At 33.5% G+C, this 22,135-nt stretch overlaps 1 protein-coding gene across 15 annotated transcripts in view; it reads left to right on the forward strand.

Annotated features, from left to right (window-relative positions):
• LOC128157675 (calcium-dependent secretion activator 1-like) overlaps positions 1 to 12,065 on the forward strand; it is a 41,001-nt gene extending 28,936 nt beyond the window's left edge. For 7 of the 15 annotated variants that reach the window (XM_052820258.1, XM_052820260.1, XM_052820261.1 and 4 more), the window contains 13 exons: positions 1,216 to 1,242; positions 2,929 to 3,085; positions 3,526 to 3,667; positions 4,041 to 4,196; positions 7,843 to 7,954; positions 8,633 to 8,671; positions 9,007 to 9,024; positions 9,923 to 9,997; positions 10,223 to 10,306; positions 10,416 to 10,523; positions 10,829 to 10,933; positions 11,456 to 11,542; positions 11,893 to 12,065. In XM_052820258.1, coding sequence (XP_052676218.1) covers positions 1,216 to 1,242; positions 2,929 to 3,085; positions 3,526 to 3,667; positions 4,041 to 4,196; positions 7,843 to 7,954; positions 8,633 to 8,671; positions 9,007 to 9,024; positions 9,923 to 9,997; positions 10,223 to 10,306; positions 10,416 to 10,523; positions 10,829 to 10,933; positions 11,456 to 11,542; positions 11,893 to 12,030 — 1,248 coding nt within the window. In that variant the 3' untranslated portion in view covers positions 12,031 to 12,065. Of the gene's footprint in view, positions 1 to 1,215; positions 1,243 to 2,928; positions 3,086 to 3,525; positions 3,668 to 4,040; positions 4,197 to 7,842; positions 7,955 to 8,632; positions 8,672 to 9,006; positions 9,033 to 9,922; positions 9,998 to 10,222; positions 10,307 to 10,415; positions 10,524 to 10,828; positions 10,934 to 11,455; positions 11,543 to 11,892 lie in introns of those variants that run through there. The other 8 variants (XM_052820262.1, XM_052820264.1, XM_052820267.1 and 5 more) reach the window with 4 other exon arrangements.
• Positions 12,066 to 22,135: the final 10,070 nt, after the last annotated feature.

Here is a 22,135-nt window from a genome sequence, read left to right on the forward strand (position 1 = left end):
TAAGAATAGTTCAATGAGTTTGCCATTGTGAATAATTCCGATAAGAATATATTTGATTTCTTGATGTTGTCAATTTACTAATTGTGGAAGGGCATCTCAAATGTCAAATATATGTAAAACAAAGTTCTCTTATAAATATACAACCTAAACTATTGTTTTCCATGTATTTCTCTAACTTTGCAGTCTGAATAAAAAATTAGGCTTTATAATTTTAAGTTTGATTATCAAACTAATCTAATAAATATCCAGTTCCTTATAATCTTTCCATCTGTGTGCAATAGTGAATACTAAGTTTATTGTTTTGTTTAAAAGCACATTCCATGTTTTAGTAAACACAAGAACACAGTACTTTTAATACAAACATTTGTTTCCACTTTCAAATATGTAGATGTGTTGAATTAGCAAGATTTTTTATTCAAACCATAAAATGTTTTCTTTGGTGGTTTATTTGAATAATAAATTATTGTGAAAGTAGCCAGCATTGCAGAAAAATACATTACTCATGTCAGAGAAGTCATTTTTCTGCAATGTTTGCTTAACCTTTATAATCTGCATGAACTACCAAAGAAAGGATTTTTATTGTCAATTATAATTATTTTAAACAACTTTCTTTAAGTGTATCTTCTGTCATTCAAAAAGTAAGTAAAGTACTTAAATTATTGATGCTATCAATCATTGCATTGCATAGAAGGAACAGCCAATTCTCCCTTATATGGAAATGTAAGTTACTTCAGTTACCATAATTTGAAAGTTTAACTCTAGTCAATGCATTCTGTATTTCTTGCAATTAAAAGTTTCAATCAATTATGAAGTAGAAATTACCTAGTGGATTTTAAAGTTGAATATTATCTCACTTTTTAGAATCCATAATTAGGGATTTTGAAATCAGACAATGATTTTGAATTAAGATACATGTATGATACTTGACCAAGATTATAGAGTAATTGAGGGGGGTGGGGTTGGTCTGGAGGGATGGTTGAGGGTCAAGGATAGACAGTTGCTCCTGGTGCATCATGGAGAGTTCTAATACCAGAAAAGATGGTGTTGCTGTATGCACAGGCTATCTACCATCTAAGCATATTCAATTTAATTATAATAGAATTTCACACAACACAATCATTTGGAGAGTCACAGCTAATACTTGGCTCTTTCTTAATGCTAGCTTGCCAATCTCAGGATATAGTCATTAAAAGTTTCATGTGTCTTCTCTTGTAGAAAAGTAAAACAAAAAATATACATCAAGTGAGAATCTTTCCTTTGGCAGCTTATATGGCCTCTTTATGTTTGCTGGGGGTTGATGAATCTTAAGTTTGTTAAATTCTTGATTTCAGTTTCATTTTGTTTTCAATTTTCAATAATTACGCATTCCTTTCTGAAGTATGTTTTGATTATATGCCTTTGGGTCAGGGCATTTTCCTATGAGATTATATTTACATATTGGTCATTCATTGATATTTTAATGCATCTAATAACTTAGTTTTAATTCACAGTGCATTTAATTTAGTTCTGTTTTTAACTAGTTAAGGTGAAAGGAAAAATAATGAGTTTTAGGTAGCTACTTATTTCATCTTCACATATCATATTGCTGTTACCAGTTTTTTTTAAGTCTCTCACAGAGAATAATATTAAGGCATATGCCATGAAAGATGATTTTAATGAGAATTTATAATTAATTTTACACATTCTTTGAGAAAAAAAAATATTCAAAGTGTATGACTGAATTTTTATAGTACAATACACAATCAGTTTTGATATTTTTCATAAATTTCATTTTGAACTACATGATATGCAAGGGATTATGACTATAATTCAATATTAAAGCTTATAAGCTTTGCTGTTGCTTCTTTAACTTTTTTCTCTTTGTAATGCTAAAAGTTAACATCCAGATTTTAATGGGTCACAAAAGGGTCATTCGCAATTGCAATTCATCTTCGTTTGTCGTCAACTTTTGTTTAGCATTTTGAGAAATAATACTTTTGGAAAAAGGATTGATTGCATGGCTGCCATTTTTTTCCTAGAGTTTGAAAGTTCTATAATGTATTTTATTGTCTTCAATCGCCTGATTCAGAACCTATGTGCTATAGCTGACTTAATTGTTAATAAGATCCATAACAATCAAATTGATATATATAGTAAGTCGGTTTAATTCCACTGTCAGAGTGTTAAAATTTCATGATTTAATTCTTAAAAAGTACCAATTGTGATGGTTTTAACTTCATGCAGCCAAAAAAAAACCAATCGATCATAATATTTATAAGCAATGAAACTTTTTTGTAAGCTGATGAAAGTATTTACGATGGGTTTAATTTTGCAGAAAGATGATACATAGTTCGCCTCTGAGCAGAAGATTCTAAGGAGCTTTTCTTTACCTCTCTATTGTCTCTTTTCCGTCTTTTCTTTCTGTTGAATGTTTACTTTTTTTACCTTTTCAATACTACCATAGCTGAGCCTTATCTTTTTCTATCTTTTGGTTTCTCTGTTAAATGAATTGGATTGTTATGGCAATTTTTAAACTATTTTCATATGTCAAATATTAAAATTGTAAAGTTTTTAGTTTTGACTTTACTAACTTATAATAGGGCTGGAGAAAAAAAATCATTGTAAAACTCTAAGGTGGATCTGTTGAGTAATTTTAGACCATCCAACATCCTTAAGTTGTTGATACTTTTGATTCAGGCTTTGGAGAGGAACTTTGCTTTATATCCAGGTGACTTGTCAAGACCCATGGGCCTCATATTTATAATGACTTCAATGAAACTATTTATTAACTAACATTAACCTATTATTAAAGCACAATGATATTCATATCTAATTAGTGATCACCAATGCCGGTAATTGTGCATCTCATGGTTTTACATGTAAATGGATGTCCAATGGCTGAATCTGGTCTCGGAGATTAAAATTTTTTTGATTTTTTTTTTGTCTCAGGCGTTTGCGTGGTTCAGTGATCTACTGGTGGAGCATGCAGAGATATTCTGGTCATTGTTCGCGGTGGACATGGATTCGACGCTGGAGATGCAGCCCCCAGACACCTGGGATAGCTTCCCACTGTTCCAGCTCCTGAACGATTACCTCAGAAATGATGGTTTGTCTGTACTTATAAATTTTTGCTGAGTAGTTAATTCTGGTAAAATGTATAGAAAACCATGGATGGATATGGGCTGTCAAGATGACAATAACCAGTATTGAAAATGGCAGGGGCTGAAATGGCAATCGCTCAAAATGTACATCGGATGTTTTGATTAAAAGATTTTTTTTGCATTCATATTTATCATTTTACTTTAAATCTCTGTATGCAACAACTATCCTCGAAAATACTCTTGGTTTTAAGAAAAATGTTTATTATAAGAGTAAATGCTAACACTATTAAAATTGGTGACTACATACAGAATATTTGAAATAAAGACAAATCTCCATGCACATAAACCAGTAACTTGATTATTTACTCCACAGAATCCTATATAAGTCAGTAGATACCCGTTTAAATCCAGGTTTATTTTTATGGCTTTTTTCTTTGTGATGCAGAGAACCTATCCAGTGGGAAGTTCCACCAACACCTGCGGATGGTGTTTGCCCCTCAGGTGGTGCGCTATGTGGATCTGATGGAGTCCTCCATCGCTCAGTCCATCCACAAGGGCTTCGAGCGTGAACGCTGGGAACCACAAGGGTCAGAGTCCTCTGTTGTTACTCTCACTGTAATACCAAGCTTATATTGAAGAAATGAAGATATTTATTTAAAGCATCTAATGTTATCCACATCTTAAATATCCATCTGAGAGGGCATATATATTTGCTATAAACCTCAATACATATATCTACTTTAGAGAATCAGTTATCTCCAAACAGAAGTATGTCTGTCATACCATTACATCTAATTTTAAAGATTAATCTGGTTGGAACATACAAGTTTTATAATACACTTTACATTCAGATTGACTATAAACTTATATTTTTCAAAATCAGATTAAAACTAAGTTATGTGAATGTTATGGTCATACTTCAGTCAGGATTTTTAAAACAATTGTAAACTCTGTTGACAGAAATGGTTGTGCGACGTCTGAGGACATGCTGTGGAAGCTGGACGCCCTACAGAGCTTTATCCGCGAGCTTCACTGGCCCGACGAAATGTTCGCCGACCACCTCGACCATCGCCTCAAACTGATGGCTGCTGATATGATCGAGGCAGCTGCCAAAAGGTCAGAAACATCATAAAGCTAAGACAATAAAAATCTAGACTGATGGTAACAAGAGGCCCATGGGCCACATCGCTCACCTGAGGAACAACAGGTATGATAAAATCAGCTTAATGGAGTCATAATACAAACTATCTGGACAATGTACAATAATACATGTAGATCCTGTATAAATAAAATCCATTTCCCCCTGGATATTCTTAAGTTTATAATCATTAGTCCCTTTTCTAACAGGATGATTTTATAGTCATATCATATGTTGAGTATTGCAGTTCTCAAAAAGATCCTTAACAATAGTTTATATATGGGATATAAACGTACATCAAACTCTAAACCTTCTCGTGAGGCCAAAGAATTGTCCTGTGGCCAAAGTCTTAACAATTATAAAGAATCATCTGGCTGATTAGTTTCTGAGAAGATTTTTAAAGATTTACCCTATATATTCCTTTGTTAAACTTTGACCCCCCATTGTGGCCCCACCCTACCCCTGAGGATCATGATTTTCATAACCTTGAATCTACACTACCTGAGGATGCTTTCACACAAGTTTCAGCTTTCCTGGCTGATTAGTTAGTTTCTGAAAAGAAGATTTTTAAATATTTCCTCTGTTTATGCCTATGTAAAACATCGACCGCCCATTGTGGCCCAAACCTACCCCCAGGGGTCATGATTTTCACAAATTTGAATCTACACTACCTGTAGCTGCAATAATGTAGCCTCTCCGATTTTTTATATATGATGTTTACTGGAGAGGGCTACAATTCCATAGGATCTCCGTAATGGTGCAAAATTAATTTTTTAATGCGACTGACTTCGGTCTGAAAAGATCGATTTTATATTTGACTTCCTTTAGATAAAATGATTTTTTAATTCAGGTTGAACAAACTAACTGTATATAAATCAAAACCAGATAAAACACATCAGCATGTTTACCAGTCGTCTTTTTCAGCAGCCATGACAGTTCTCGCGTGATTTTATGGGATTTACGCTTGGAGTTTTGATGGGCTTGATAACATGAATGTCAGTGTAAATAATCGATCTTACCTCGTTCTATCACTAAAAAATCATTTAAGGAAATGGTATATAAAGGAAAATTCATATTTACCGCGTTAATTATGTTTAAAATAGGGGAATTCCTATATTCAGTTCAAGATCCGCTCCTAAATTCTCATTGGCTGTTCCAAAATAAAACCGGTCAAGGTCAGTAAACATGGCGGACAAATTCAACTTGCGTTGTTGACATACACGAAAAATAACCGATATATGGACTATACTTGATATTTTTGGATTAATTTATGCCATAGACATCCACAATATTTGAGTTCAGGTAAGAAATGCAGATGTTATTGTCATTTATATACGATTTGAGACGAAATCGTTGCGGGAGTGAATCACTCCCGCACTTGCACCATTACGGAGATCCTATGGAGTTGTAGCCCTCTCCCAAAAAAAAAAAAAAAAAAATCGGGAGAGGGCTACATTATTGCAGCTACACTACCTGAGGATGCTTCCACACAAGTTTCAGCTTTCCTGGCTAATTTCCTGGCTAATTAGTTTCTGAGAAGAAGATTTTTAAAGATTTACTCTATATATTCATATGTTAAACTTCGATCTCCCATTGTGGCCCAAACCTACCCCCGGGGTTCATGATTTTCACAAATTTGAATCTACATTACCTGATGATGCTTTCACACAAGTTTCAGTTTTCCTGGCTGATTAGTTTCTTAGAAGAAGATTTTTAAAGATTTACTCTATATATTCATTTGTTAAACTGCGACCCCCCATTGTGGCCCCACCCTCAGGTGAGCTAAAAAGATTAAGTTTCAATACAATAAGTTGTTAAAGTTGGTTTCTGGAAGAACAGACTTTGAAAATGTTCTTAATAAATATTGACAAATTTTTTACTTTTTGAATCTTTAGTTTTTAAGATCTGTGTACAAACATAGAATTGTGAGCAAATCTTTGTATCTTGCTTATAATTCGAAGCTTAACACTCAAATATGGTTAGTAAATAGAAATTGTAAACAATTAAACACAAGAAACATGCACTACATGTATAACAAATAAAGAACACAATTTATTTTTTCGAAATGAATCATATATACACATATTTATACCTACATATTTCCGTCAGCGATATCAAACTCTATTTAAACTGAATAAACTCGAGAAAATGTCGAGCATCTCAACAAAACCTATTGCATTAATCTACCATTACGCAAAAGATAATGCCGAATTACCGATAGAATGAATTGTATTTCAGTACCCCTACATCAGATTTTGCGCAGGTAAACAGTTAACTGTTTGATTTACCGACGTATCTGTTTGATTTGATACGTAAAAATCACAAAATACAGACGATAGTTTCCAGGTTACAAAGCGTAAATAATGAAAACGAAACGAAAATCCGAACAAGCTAACACCAACACCCTTGTTTGATCCTTGTTGGCACAATTAGAAAATTAATTAATAAACAATAAAAACAGAGGGAAATGCACTTTAGTACGTTGTTAAAGCATCAGATTTTATCATTTTCGCAGGTAAACATTTACCGAGGTCTGTATGTTCCAAATACAAGGCGATTGTTTCCCCAAGTTAAAAAGCAAAATGAAACGAAAAAATCAAAACAAGCTAAAACCACCCTCACAAGTGAAAATGACAACGCGTTAAAATATTTAACCTCAATTTACTTCACAATAATCGGCACCAATGTTATTTCCATGTTTCATAGATTTATTCGCACGTGAACTGTTGCACAACAAACTGCCAGCTTCAAACAAAGAACCTCGTTTTCGAGATGCGGTAGACTGGCGATGCCTGTCATAAGACCAGTCTATCGCAATGAATTGCCAGTCTACTATATATGGAATAACGAGCCATTCTTTATTAGTATTTTCGCAATTATCTCAAATTTGGAACAGAAATCGCCTATAATTTTTGCAATTTAAATTTTCCTTTCCCTAAGGATGATTTATGCTAAATTACGTTAAGATTAACTCGGTAGTTCTTGAGAAGAAGATTTTTAAATATGCACCCCCCTTTTTCTACAGTTTCAAGGTTTTCTCCGCTTTGAATACAGATCGGACTTTTATTTCTGCAATTTATATTCGCCCTCCCATAAAGATGCTTTGTGCCAAATTTGGTTGAAATTGGATAAGCGGTTTTAGAGAAGAAGTTCAAAATGTAAAAAGTTTACAGACGGACAGACGGACAGACAGACGGACGGACAGACGGACAAAATGTGATCAGAATAGCTCACTTGAGCTTTCAGCTCAGGTGAGCTAAAAAGGTCAGAAATGTCCTAATGCTTAGCTAAGTATACCAAAGAAAAAAATAAAATGTACTTATTATTTTTCATTTGTTTGTTGAGCCCTTAAGATCTTTTATTGTGTGACGTACATGCCAAGTTTTTAAATTGGTATTTATTTATAACCTATCAAAATTTAGTAACTTTCATATTCTTAAAATGTCCTGTATTTTGATCCTTTATACCTGCTTCTTGTACCTTCGTTCAATTATAATTACCGTAATGTAAACAATATTATAGTAATTTATCCTTAAACTAATTAGTTGTAAAGGAAGGTAGAATAAACTTTAAGCCATAAGTTTAAAGTATTCATAAATTTTACTTATATTTTTTATACTTCAGAACCCTGAAGTCATTTGAGGCGTGGCTGAGGAAGGGAGGGAAAGGGACCGACTATCTCCTGTATCCGGAGATGGCGGTAATGATGAATGTCATCATAGACTGCAAAAACAGGGTGAGTGAAAACCCCAGAATACATCTGTGTGTAAATTTACATCCTGTAAAGAAGATTAGACTGTAAAAATAGGGTACATTAAACATAAACATATAACACATCTTTATGTAAATCAATTACTCTAAACCAACTTTAATTTGCAATAACTTTATTTTGCAATTTACCCATCAAAAAAAAAAAACTGGTTTGCAGCGACTAATTTTGGCGATCAAACCTTATCTATATTTTTGTTGTCTTTATACTGTGCGGCAAGAACTAGATTGCGACGAGAAATATTTGCTATGGTGAGGCTTTTGCGAACTTCAAGAAAATTTCTCGCACACTAATCCTGTAAAGAAGGATTATTGCACCACAAAATCCAGTTAAAATGTCATATAATTTAGGCTCTTTAAAGGCGAAACAACATGCTTAACTTGATGTTTAGTTATGGTAAATTCAGGACCAGTTATTAATTGATATTGTAAGACATTTCACGTTCATTGTAAATACAGTGTCAATGATTTGTAGAATCCTGTAAAATCTTGTAAAATTTTATTGTAATATCAGGATTGACATGTGGAAAAGGATTGATTTTTTACTATTTAAAATCTTGTGATTAAAAAATGACTTGTCTGTGTCAGAATTTTTATGAATTTAAAATCAAGTAATTATCCTTAAGTTTGTGTTGTTTTATTTTAGGCCTTGCATTTGTGTGCACTTGACAGTGGAGAAAATATGGTATGTAAAATACAAAGACTTTTGCTGGATTTAATCTTTTTTTTTAATTAATGAAATTTAAAGTCCTTGTAATATATGATCATCAAATCTCTATATTTCAAGACAGTAAATGCAAATTCACTGTTTTCAGATATATATATAACTTCCTTTCAAATAGATTATTATTTTGTTGTGTTTTGATTTGTGACCTCATAAATAAAATTTTATCTACTTGTTGTTTATTTTATAATTTATTACACATTTTTTATTTTTTTTACATAGCAGTAGACATGTTTGTTTATTTTCAAACACTTTTAACCAACTTTTTATTTTTTCGGATTTTGTTTCTTTTTCAGACACTTATAGAAAATTCGGTATTGTGGTATTACGCTAATTAATTTTCTCCCTCCACTCTGTCCTTTTTTTCTCCCCACATGTTCTTTCATTAACATTCCTGGTGTCTCTCTGTGATCACATCAGCTATTAACATTCGAACATCCCCAGTATTTCTCAAAGTGTCTCATCCCTTCTTATGATTAGTGTGATTTTTCATGTTCTTTATGTATTTTACTAAAGATTGTGTTTGCTGTAATGTGTGCTTCTTCTGAAGCATTCATCAGATATTTATGGTATTTACATGTAAATATTATACATATTCCCATCTGTTCACAAAATTAACAGTTGCATAATTCTTTCTCCAAGAAGCAACTAAATGGTGATTGTTATACATGTCATAATATTTAATCTCAATACATGTACTAGGTTTTCGCTTTTTAATAAAACGCAGTATTAACTAATGCAAGAGATGTTTCTCTAAAACCAGTCATTGTAAATTTTAAGCTTGCATGTGCTTTCAGAGTTGGAAGATTTCAGTTTTCTAACAGTTTTTCTACATTTTATTATGGTTTGAATTTCATCTTGTAGGAATATGAAATATTTATAAACAATACCCATATATATTTAAGACCTCCAAGACAAAGGGATTAGTAGATAAAAGTATCAACTGAAAGTAATATTTTGTTTGATAATTTTGTAATAATAATTAATCTGCTTATGATACATGTACTTGGAATAATTCAGTATTTTTATGGGATTAATTTCAACTATTATCATTATAATATGTTAATCTAAAATGACAGTGATTACACTAAGATATGTGTTCCTGATATTTCTGTACTTTTGGTTCAATATATTCATGTTTGGTTTAATATGTTACATTGATTATTCTTAAAAGATTTGAGAGTCTAACAAAATCTGTTTTGTTTTTTGAAGCACCAGTACCATACCAAAATAGAGGATTTTCTGGATAGGATACAAGTTCAGATGGTCAAATGTTTGATAGAAAAGGTAAAGTATGTGTGTTTGTTGTGTTTGCGCACAGTTTGTTGGAGAGAGAGAGAGAGAGAGAGAGAGAGGAGGAGAGAGAGAGAGAGAGAGAGAGAGAGAGAGAGAGAGAGAGAGAGAGAGAGAGAGAGAGAGAGAGAGAGGAATTAACAAATCAGAAGAGAAATAAAACTAAAAAACCTGATTCATTATAACATTTGAGAAGAAAGTGAATATTTGTTATTTCAGCTGTTGTCAGTACTGGAGTCAGTGCTGAGTAAACTTGCCAGATATGATGAGGGAACATTCTTTTCTTCAATATTATCACTAACAGTATGTACTCTCTCATTACATATTTGAAATATCTCAAATTATTACATTAAAACTTTTCAATAAATGCTATATATCAATGTAATAATTTCAACTGCAATTAATTGAATAGAAACCAGTGAATGAGCTGGGCAAAGCTTATGTTGATTTCATGAGAGGAAATCTGGACATTCTGAGGCAGAAAATTGCAGACGAATTATTTACTCTCTCTATATTTGAGGTAAGGAGCCCAATTATTTAAGATGTCAGGCTGTGCTCATCAGTGTTTTAGCAATGATGCAGGTTTTTGTTAAATGAATTTGTTGAAATTTAATAATGAAATTAACATGCATGTGCATAAATTATATTTGCTTGATTCAACTCCATGTAGTATAAAGAATAATTGGCCCATATATTTATATCTACCTTACTGTCAAAAGTAGTCTTTAGGGACAAAAATCATAAATAAGATTTCAAGAAACTGATTTAATTAAATTGTATTGGTAAATTTGAAGTTCTGATGGTGTTCTATCTTGGCCATTACAGCAATGGTATACAGGTCAGATGAAGATGATCTGCGATTGGTTGTCTGACCGGCTGGACCTGAGTCTCCACCCCTACCAGTTAACCTGTGTCATGACCATCAACAGGGTGAGTCCCGGGCCTCCATATCTCAATGTGAGGCTGGACGGTCAACAAATTAAACACTAGTCTTCCTAAAATTTCAAGACATGATTTGTTAAGCTGTAAACTATGATTTAGTAAAGAAGAAATCCATATATTTTACCTTTCAGATTAGGGTATTTTCCTATAGTTTTGAATAAGCTCTTCTTTTAAAGGAGATCAATGGAGTCTAAAAATGGCCATGACCATTGGGCCCTCTTGATGTGAAAACAGGATCTATATTTTGTCAACTTTCAATGAATTGAAATTATAATCATGTCTTCATTAATTTTGCTATCCATATTTTGTTGACTGTACTAAGCATTTACTCATGTATATATCATTACTTACTTCAAAGCAAAAGCATTATCAATGTAATGTCATCAGTTCTACAATTCATGTCTCTATAAGTTTTGGTATCCTTATATAAACTTGTGGATTGTCAAGTTAATACTGTGTGATTTTGACTTTTTAGTGGTCGATAAACTAGTGTGGTGTATTTTGTTTCAGAAATGTTTCTCTGACTTTGAGCTGCAAGGAGTCCCAGAGAATGCACTCAATGCCAAAACCTACCAGACCATCTGTAGCAGACTACAGGTATTGCTTCTGCCCATACCCTGTAAAGATAATGGTCAAATAAAAAATCCTATGCAATGTGTGATTATGATTCGATTCTTATACATATTTCTTTGAATACAATTAAAGACCATGAGTTGTTTTGCTTGATATCAATACAAACCTGGATTTAAATGATTTACTTAATAAAGAAATGATTAAAATTTTTTAAGTGTAAGCATTTTTCAGTGAAAGAAAAAAAAAGATAAAGCATGTACATTTCAAAATGAAGTAGACTGTTTAACATTTTTATTTTATCAAATGTTGTCCCTAAACGTACTGTAAAATATTTGTTGTATTTGTATAAGTATAATGCTCTGTTTGAATTTAAGGTTGAGGAGGCCACACAATCTGTAACACAGTCAGAGAACAGTAGTAAGACTTCAAGATTCCTGGGAGGTGGGGGTAGCTCCATGGGGGGAGCCAGCAGTGGTACCGGGAGCCAGGCCAGTGGGGACGAGTCTGACTGAGGGAGAGGCGGGGTTTTTATGTTGGAGGGATGGAGTTTCGAGAGGGAGGGGTGCAAGTTTATGAGGAAAGGGTAGCGTTCTATGATGGTGGGTCATGAGGTTATAAGAGTTAGGGGTTGGGGCTTTATGAGGGAGGGGTGGGGTTATAGTTCTGTGATCTGCTGTTTTACATGTCAGCTTTGTTTTCTTGTTGAAGTCCACACACTTCTCAGTAAATATGTATGGAGTTTAGCTTTACTGTGTGAGAAGTTTAGACTAGATGTGTTCAATTCAGACTTTACGGTGTGTAGAAAGTTTTATTCCATGTATCTGAGTGCGATAGAAAAATTTACAAGACTTAATTGTTGCTCTCAAAGGCTCCGATTTGTCTGATTCACTTTGTGCTAGTTTATCAAAATTTCTGTAATTCTTTTTTTGCAAAGGGCAACAAATTGCTTTATAGACAAATTCATGTTTAGAATAGAATGTCTTCATCTTTGCGAAAGCAAAATTTTTATATTTTATGAGTACAAGTCAAGAAAAAGAATTATTTCTTAATTCTTCAATGTGATTCTGTCAGTAAAATTTTCCTTTCTCTCAAATTCTTGTTACAAGGTATTAATAATTGTTACTTCTTATTACCAATACTAATATATAGGCTTAAAATAAATCAGAGTAAATGATGACATTTTCTCATGTTGAAGCATAATATATTGTATATTTAAATATGTATTTAGATTGTAGCATTGTAACTGCTGCTTGGTTTTTATATCAAATCAATGAGCCCATGATTGAAAACTGTGTAAAATATTTTTTTTCATTTGTTGCCATATTTTTTTTTACAAGAAAGGGAGTAGAAGTAAGCTATAAAATTGGAAGAGTAGATTCTGTATTTAAATCATATAAGTGTTGTGGAGCCGTAAAGGAGAATAAGTTATATTTTACATTATACAGATTACTAAGCTAAAACTATCATGCCTTTGGGTGAAGCTTTGTTGAATTGCAAGTGGAAAATTTCTGTCTAAGCTTTGGTAATAATTTCCACTTTTGATGGAATACTTTTGTCATATCACTGCCAATTCTTTATTAAGTAATTAATCACTGGTAAATGATGTTATCAATAAAAACTGGTTGTTTTTTCTTACACATGTATACAAAATATCAAGATGCAGAATGATGCAATTTTTTTGAAACATTTTGTTTATTTTTATCTGTATGTGAGATTCTATACATGTACAAGGTTGTTTATGTTTTTACAGTGAACTTATTTCAGAATATTTTATTTTTATCAGGCATTCCAGACTGTTTTAGATTATATTTATAATATTATGTCTACATGACATAACATAGTTATGCATGCCGAGTTGTTTTTTTTTTTTTGGTAAAGAACATTCCAAAAATTTAAGTACAAAATCTCTTTATAAGCGATCACAAATGTCAAATGTGATGGCACTGATTTGGACATCTCAATTTTGTCTTTTTACGGAGTAAGAACCAGTAACTGTTGTATTTGACAGATTTTTGAAATCAAGGAGCTATATTATGTAATTTCAATTCAAACAATTGAAACAATCATAGCTGATCCATGATTTATGTCAAAATTTTGTCAACTCATATGTACTGTTTTAGTAAGACCTTCCTGTGGTGTTTTTTGATCAAACAAAAGGCTCATTCATGCTTTCAGAAAAAAAGTCATCAATATGTGTAGCAATTAAAGAAGCAATGTGGATTAATTATCTAGAGACTTTATGTAGCTGTTTGTGATTTATTGCTGTAAAGTTCATATATGTATAGCATTCCTCTAGGATAAGGTTAGTAGATCTGATAATTGATGTAGGACAATTTTCCTGCAAAATTTTGATCCAGGATTTTTCTCTAGCATTTTTTTGTTTCATTTATATCATCCTTCTGAGGCTGTTGCTGTGCTACATTTGTATTTTTGGTTGAGCTGATGCATTTAATTTTGTGTTCTATTGGATGATAGTAGAGACCATTATTTTTTCTGCAGAAGTATCAGTAGTTTACAACATGAAATCTACAGTTTTACATGAACAATTTTAATTCAACATGAAATCCATATAATACATAGAAAATATGTGCTTTTATGACTAGAAGTTACAGTATTTCTATATGAGAAGAAATCCAATTTATTCAAAACAGATATCTAAGATACAAATTATAATGTGCATTTTACATGTACAATAAAATGCTGTCAATCTGTGCTAGGAAATCCAATTTATACAAACAGCTTTAGGTTACATTAATGAAATCCATCTGGATGCCAGTTGGCAAGATCCAGTTGGCTCCATTTCATGGAGGTCGTTGGAATCAGTCTACATGTTGTTTCTTCTTGTTATTGAGAATTATGCAATCTGCGTGCAATATTTATTAAAGTCTGATGATCCATATTAAAGATGTAGAATGATTTTATGCCTGCGTTAGTTTTTTTTCAAAAAGTTTATTTTTTTGTACCTAACGAAACATTTGGTGGCTACGAACCAATCCATTCATAAAATATGCATTCTTGAAAATTTGCACGGACGATTTTATTCAATAATGTCTAATTCAGGTACTTAACACTTCTGCTATCTTTTGCACAAATCGTTCAAGATTGGATAAAATTTAAGAAAATTATATGGGAGGAATCAAGTATGTGGAGGCAGAAAAATTGATATCCCTGTTCTTTGTCTGCAAAATGGCCAAAAATGTATGATAGATGTAGTCTGCAATTGAATTCTGTAGGGGAAGCATGCATAAATCATACATTTGTGCTAATATTTTAAGTAAAGTTATTACATGTATATATGTTTCAAGAATTTGGGATCTTAACAAGCAAGAGAGTTTATTATGTGTATCCCATAAATATTAATTTTTAAGATTTTTTTTAATTTTTAATTCAAAGAGATAACATTATTAGTTTTGATTTGCCCATCATAATACGTCGGGACATCATTTCTGGTGTTGGGTAGATAACAGAATTTCTAGTCATGCAATTTTTCCGGCCAGTTTAGACCTTTTATGTTTTGAACATCCATGATGTTTGTCCACAAAACGTCTTGGCGCCGATAGAGATCTGTTCAAACTAATGAAATTATATACCCTATAATGTTGCTGGGATAGAGGTTAATGGTGATGCCACTTTTTCAAAGGCAGGAGTTTTAGCACAAAAAATAGCTTCAGCAAGAAAAATACCAGAGAACATATTATTTACAAATAATGATCATGTTAAGTCATAACTCTAAAATAATGACTTGCGCCAAAAGTTTGGTGTGGTGTTGTCATACAGATTTGTCATTCCTGTGTCCTAGAGTAAAACAGATCAAACATTGCGGTTCTCAACACTGGCTCCTCAATTCAGAACTAGCCTGTCTACTTTTCTTTTTCATGTCATTGTACCATATCACAGTGGTCTAGACAGTAATAGTGCTGTAATTGTCCATGGTATTTAAAGGACAACTGACTATGTAAGAAATAAACAGCATGTTAAAAATTTCACTGGGATATTAATTTTTCGTTGGACACATGATCAAAAATGAAGAAATAGTTACTCTGTCATTGTAAGTTTTATCATTTTCCTTGATTTGCACATTACAATTACTGGAAGACCGATAATTGTCTGATAAACATACCAGCCACAATTAGGAACTCACCATATGTGGAGAACTTTAGACACGCTATACACACCATCAGCGTGTCTGTATGGTGTTCCGATGTGGCCACTTCGACCTTCGCCCTTTCGCCTTTAGGTCGAAGATGCGAGAATGCGAAGTTGCGAAGGCAAAAATGCGAGAGTGGGACGGCGAAAGTGCAACATACGACGGCGAAGATGCGATGACAAAGGAGCGATACTACTATCCCTCCTTCGCCTTCGCAACTTCGCACTTTCGCCTTCGACTTTTTTGATAGCATTCAGAAAGTCTCAGTGAGGCCATTGTGCTTATTATGAATGTTTATAAATAATTTAATGTTAATATGTGACACCGGTGCTGGCTATGCCTAATCATTATATACTCCATATAAAATGTAATGTCCGCCATAATGTATCCATGCACATATGCACTTTCAGACTCCTGTCACTTACCAGCTGTCTTCTTACCGTGGATCAAACACTGTAACATATAAATTTCATTATGAAATGACACTCCTTGCTCATGTAAGGATCTAGAGGGGGAGAGGGGTCCCCCCCCCCTCCCCCGGAAAATTATGGTGTTCCGATGGGGCCACTTCGACCATCGCACTTTCGTCTTTAGGTCGAAGATGCGAAACTGCGAATTTGCGAAGGCGAGAGTGCGACGGCGAAGGAGCGAGAGTGTGAAGATGCGACGGCGAAGATGCGATGGCGAAAGTGCAAAGGTGAAGGAGCGATACTACTATCGCTCCTTCGCCTTCACAACTTTGCACTCTCGCCTTTGCAACTTCGCACTTTCGCCTTTTTGATAGCATTCAGTAAGTCTCGGTCGATTACATAGAAGTTGATGCAAGCACCGTACTCACCAAGGTTTTCCGATTAATCCATGATATTATTGGTACGCATGCGCTTCATTGCGCTTACTATGAATGTTTATAAATATCTTAATGTGTATACATGTATGTGACATATATGTTTACCAGTGCTGGCTATGCCTAATCATTATATATACTCCACATAAAATGTAATGTCCGCCATAATGTATACATATGCACTTCCAGAGTCCTGTCACTTACCAGCTGTCTGTTTTCCATGAATCACAGTAATATTCTAATTTCATTATGCGACACTCCTTGCTCATGTATGGATGAGAGGGGAGAGGGGGTCCGCCCCCCGGAAAATACAATATTAATAACTTCACACATTCAGTAAAGGGGGAGAGAGGGTCTGGATCCCAACCCAATCCCCCCGGAAAATTTAATTTTATTAATTATATATATAATAAAATCTCCAAAATATGTCTCGGAACCCTACCCCCCCCCCCTTACCCCCCTCCCCCCGACAAATAGAATTAACTGTCGACCCCCCCCCCCCCCCCCCTAAAAAAAAGTTATGGATCTGCGCAGGCTGTTGAAAATAAATTCTAAAACGTTCATCTTCTGCCTCAGATGTCCTATTATACAGCTAAAATTATCTTTAAATGATAGAGAGCTCCACAATTTTAAAAAGGCGAAAGCGCGAAGATGAGAAGGCGAGAGTGCAAAGTTGCGATGGCGAAGGGGCGATCGCCTTTGCAACTTCTCACAGGGCCACATGGGGTCTAATTTTGAGACTGGAATATATAGAGAAACATTTTTTAAAAATCTCCCTCTCAAAAACCTTTTGGCTAGAATAGCTGTAACTTCTGTGGAAGCATCCTCAGGAAGTGTAGATTTAAGTTTCTTCAAATCATGATCCCCCAGGTTAGTGTAGGGTCACATTACTTAGGATTATATAAAAAAAAGTCTTAGAAAATCTTCTCAGAAACCAATTGGCCAGAAAAGCTTTAACTTGTGTGGAAGCATCCTCAGATGTAGTAGATTCAAGGTTCTTCAAATCAAGAACCTTTTTGTAGGGTGGGGGACACAATGGGGGTCAAATTTTAAGGTATTTTTATACTGGACCACTTCTATTAAATTGTCCAAATATTTTGTATATGACTCCACAAAGCTGATTTTGTTATGGCTTTTTTCTCAGGTGAGCAATGTGGCCCATGGGCCTCTTGTACTAATTTTATTTTACATCTCTCTCTCTCTCTCTCTCTCTCTCTCTCTCTCTCTCTTAATTTATCCCTAAATCTTAATTATTCATTAAAAGCAAGTATGCAAGTTATCGGTTTTCTCAATCAGTACATTGCATAGAAGTTGTAATCAATTTTTCCATAGATATGGTCATATACATATACAATACAATTTGTAAGTCTGAGGTCAGTCTGTCCTATCTATGTTGCTAAGTTACCATCAATTACAAAATAATCCAAACCTTTCATAGATATGGACTTACACGGGCTGACCTCAGACTTCCAAATAGTTATAGTAACCATGGTAACCTTAACATATGGAAGAATTGGCTTTTACTTCTGTGAAATGTGCTGATCGACAATAATGATCAATTTTACAAAACCAGCTAAGGCAACTGAGAGTTATATATTTTTCTGCAATTCTCACTGTCTTTGTATCAATGTGACACATGAAAGCATTTCATTGTTTAATTGAGGCCTGATTAAGCACTTGATAATGTTATACATGCGTTTTAATCAACTAATTTGTTAATAAATGTGTTTGTTTCATTACGTTTGAATTTCAGTATAATATGGTATTTTTAACTTTTGAGACTTGCCCTGAGTTTATACATGTATTTGGGTAGTGTTTGGCTTGTCTTGAAGTTCTATTTTTGGATCAAAACCTGTTTGGGTAGTAATTCTGATCAGGTGATTCTGTTGGAGGGAAGTTTCTTATGTTCTATTATTATTTGCTTAGCCTTTGAAGAATGAAGTAGGGTTTATTTATTGATTGATAATATTTGTGGAAGTTGGCTGCTCATAAATAGGTTAGTTATTAAAGTACATCTCTTTTAAATCTAAAAGGCTAAATAAGTGTTTAATTAACTTAAAAAATAATTATTAAACTTATTAAATATAATCTTAAATTTTCTTAATTAATTGCTAAAGTATTGAGAGGCTTTAAATTATAATTCAACTAAGTAAAGTAATGTTTTGTATTGATACATGTAAATTACATGTGTTATACTTTAAAATTATATTGTGTGCAAGAATTATGTCCCTTTACTTGTATTTTTGGTATTTGTATGTCAGATACTTGTTTAAATATTATTTGTGTGACTGTGATAATATGTGTAAATGTGTTTGGTATTCGTAATATTAAATTTATATGAGAACCAAGCAGCGTTGTGATTTTATAACAACAAGTGTTACAGTAATGCAAATATTTCCTCTCAGTGGTAGATGGTTTCCTAACTGAGATCATGTACTTGTAAATAGCAGTGTAGAGTTAAGAGAACTTTCTACCTCTGAGAAAAAATGTATGTATTGTCAAGAGCCTATGTTATTGATGTAATCAACCACACTTAATAATTACACAGTTTATTTACATTTATTATCTAATATACACATATTAACAATATACATTGTATTGCATTTATATTAAAAATATATTGGATATAATAATATTACACACACAGTTTGATGGCACGCAATGTTTGGAGTTTCAAATAACAACTCTTGGTCTATTGACACCCAATACATGTATATAAACACAGTTAGCTTACATTCAATGAATAAAACAATCAGCTAGTTGACATACATTATGTAAACCCAGTCAGGTACATGTAGTTTGTTACATACAAGATGTAATACAGACTGTTGACACGTAAACATGGTATCAAACAAGTTTAATTTATTTACATGTAACATTTAGCTGTTGTCAATTGAGAACTTTATTTAAATATAATTCAATAACATGAACCGTTTGATTATTACAAAACATGGTTTGTTTCATTTGTAATGTGGATTTCTTCACTAATGTTACATGTAAATAAATAAACAACTAGACACGATCTCGTTGCGAGCAACGAGGAGGTCTTCCGTCCGATTTTTAGAAGAGGAAATGGCCTTTTTCTTCATCAACGAAACATATCAGGGAAATGCAGATGTGATCTAAAAGAGCGATGGATGAAGGATTATACATCCCGTTGGATACCTAATTTGAAGGACCATCCCCATTGTATTTCATATTAAATAAGAGGTCTGTTGACCTAATAACAGGTCTAATGACCTGTAATAAAAAGAAACCGAAGAAAAAAAGGGTCTTCCTTTGTAAACGGAAGACCCTAATAACAAAAAGAATAGAAGGGTCTTCCGCTGAAGACGGAAGACCCTAATAGTAAAAGGCTGTTTTTGTCTAAAGCTTAATTGAAGAGTGTTTTTCAACTTTTACTACAGTCCAACAAACCTTTTATGTTGAGTATTTTAGTTAGAAAATTAAATAAAAAGAAAGAAATAGAAAAAAAGAAAAAAATCTTTGCTCCGTCGAGATTAGAACACAGAGCCTTTGCAGGTGTCTCAAAACATGGCTGACGCTAAATAATTCCCGAATTTGTCTTTGAATTTGGGGCGTTTCCAACCGGGAGAGGAGCTGAGTTTTTGTATGAGATAAAAAACAACGTGTAAGATGTCTTGACTATTCAGGTTTGGTAACAGTGCGAGGTCATTTGAAATATTGATGCGTGTTTGTGTCTGGAGGGGGGTAAAAAGACCCGAGCTTGATTTTCGTCGTAAATAAATCGAAAATAGAATTTTGAGGTGTGGATCTCGGATTCGTTTCACAACAATTAGAGGAAGTCTTCAAACAATGACTGATGCATTTTACCCATGTATTTCAGTGTTAAGAAATTTTTCTTCGTGCATGTCGTTTACTATTATGTTTGACTGTTTTATTTCAGCAGGATTGATAAAATCTTGATAAATGTAGAAATAATGAAATCATTAACACGTAAATTTATTCGGTAAAAATTTGATGACAGTAATTTCCACAGTTCTAACATTCATAAGTAGTTTACACGCTATCATAGATACAGACTAAACGGAAAACAAGAAATATTCATGCAAAAATATTACACAGCTGCTTACATCCCTTGTACTGTGTAAATTTTAAGTCCCCGTACAGGCTATACTGCCGTTTGATCTCAGGAATTTCTTCTTAATTGTTTAATCCGCTGCGTATTTGGCAGATAATAAGAATGGGGTCCAAGGTACATTTACATAAAATTTCATTAGGATTGAGTAAGGGGCTCGGGAGTTAGAATATTTTTCTACAGTACATGTCAAGCACGCCAATCGAAACTCAAATGCCAAAAACTTCATAACTCTGTTAATAATGAACGAATTGGTCTGGTAATTATTACAGTAATCTAGAATGGTACTTAGTTGAAATTAAAGGTCCAAGATCAAAGATCAAGTAAAATCGGGCCAGAAAAACTAAATGATTTTCTGAATTGGGAGGGGGGCCGTCGGTCAGTAGTGTAAAAGTACCCTTTCTGGGCCAGATACCTTACTATGGGCTCCACAGTCGAGCTGTGGAGCCTCTGACGTCATCCATAATCATAGCAACACCAATGACGTCATCGTCATCCATAACCATGGAAACCCCAACATCATCCGTTCCATATGTTAACCCCTATTATTGTTCACCCGTTGACCTCTGTTTCATTGTTGAACACCAATCAAGTTCGTTCTTATTTTTTTACCCTGCCTTCTTCACTAATTGTTCTGTTGTGACCCCCCCCCCCCCCCGTCTTTGTTTAAACAATTATTATTTAAATATGCCTAAATGCCACGTTATTGATAAATGATCAATTGTCTAATAGAGTTTAAAATAAAGCATGAAGGGGATTCTTGCAGCCCCTAATGGGAGTTTTCCATGACGTAAACAGTAAACCCGTTCGTCTAATCGATAAAAGATGTATACAACAAAAGTCCCCATTGAAAATTCATTTGAATGGAGATTTATGGAAACCAACACTCTTTGTTCTAATTATCCACCCATATCAACTTTCACCCCTTTATTGTTTACCCCCATCAAATTTAACCTGTTTTTACCCTCTCATATTTGTTTTTATTGTTACCCCCCCCCCCTCCCCGAGATTCTTTGTTCTAACAATTAAAAGATTAAAAATGCCACGTCTTTGATAATCAAACAATTGAAAATAAAAGAGATGATCGTAAAACATAAAAGGGATTTTTGTAGCCCCTTATGGGAGTTTTCAATGACGTAAACAGTAAAACCCCTTCTAATCGATGAAAGATGTATCCAACAAAGGAATAAAAGATCTTATTGAGAATACATTTGAATGGAGATTTACTCAACCGAAATAATACAGGTAAAAACATGTTTAAACAACACAGGTAGAGACATGTCTTAATGACCTTGGATATTTAAATGCCAGGTGTGTTCACACACCGTAAAACCTCATTCATTTTAATACAGGTACATACATCCGAGTGGCTTCAAGATCACTGTTAGGAAAGGTGTGAATGCGATTATGAAATAAGTTGAAGTGTTTGATATTTATTTATTTTTTGTTATATTTTATTTTATTAATTTTTTCCTTTTTTTTTTTTGCTATAGATTGTTAAAGAAAAAAATCTCCATATAACAGTAT

This window comes from Crassostrea angulata, chromosome 8 (assembly GCF_025612915.1).
Source record: "Crassostrea angulata isolate pt1a10 chromosome 8, ASM2561291v2, whole genome shotgun sequence".
In the NCBI taxonomy this organism is placed as follows: Eukaryota; Metazoa; Mollusca; class Bivalvia; order Ostreida; family Ostreidae; genus Magallana; species Magallana angulata.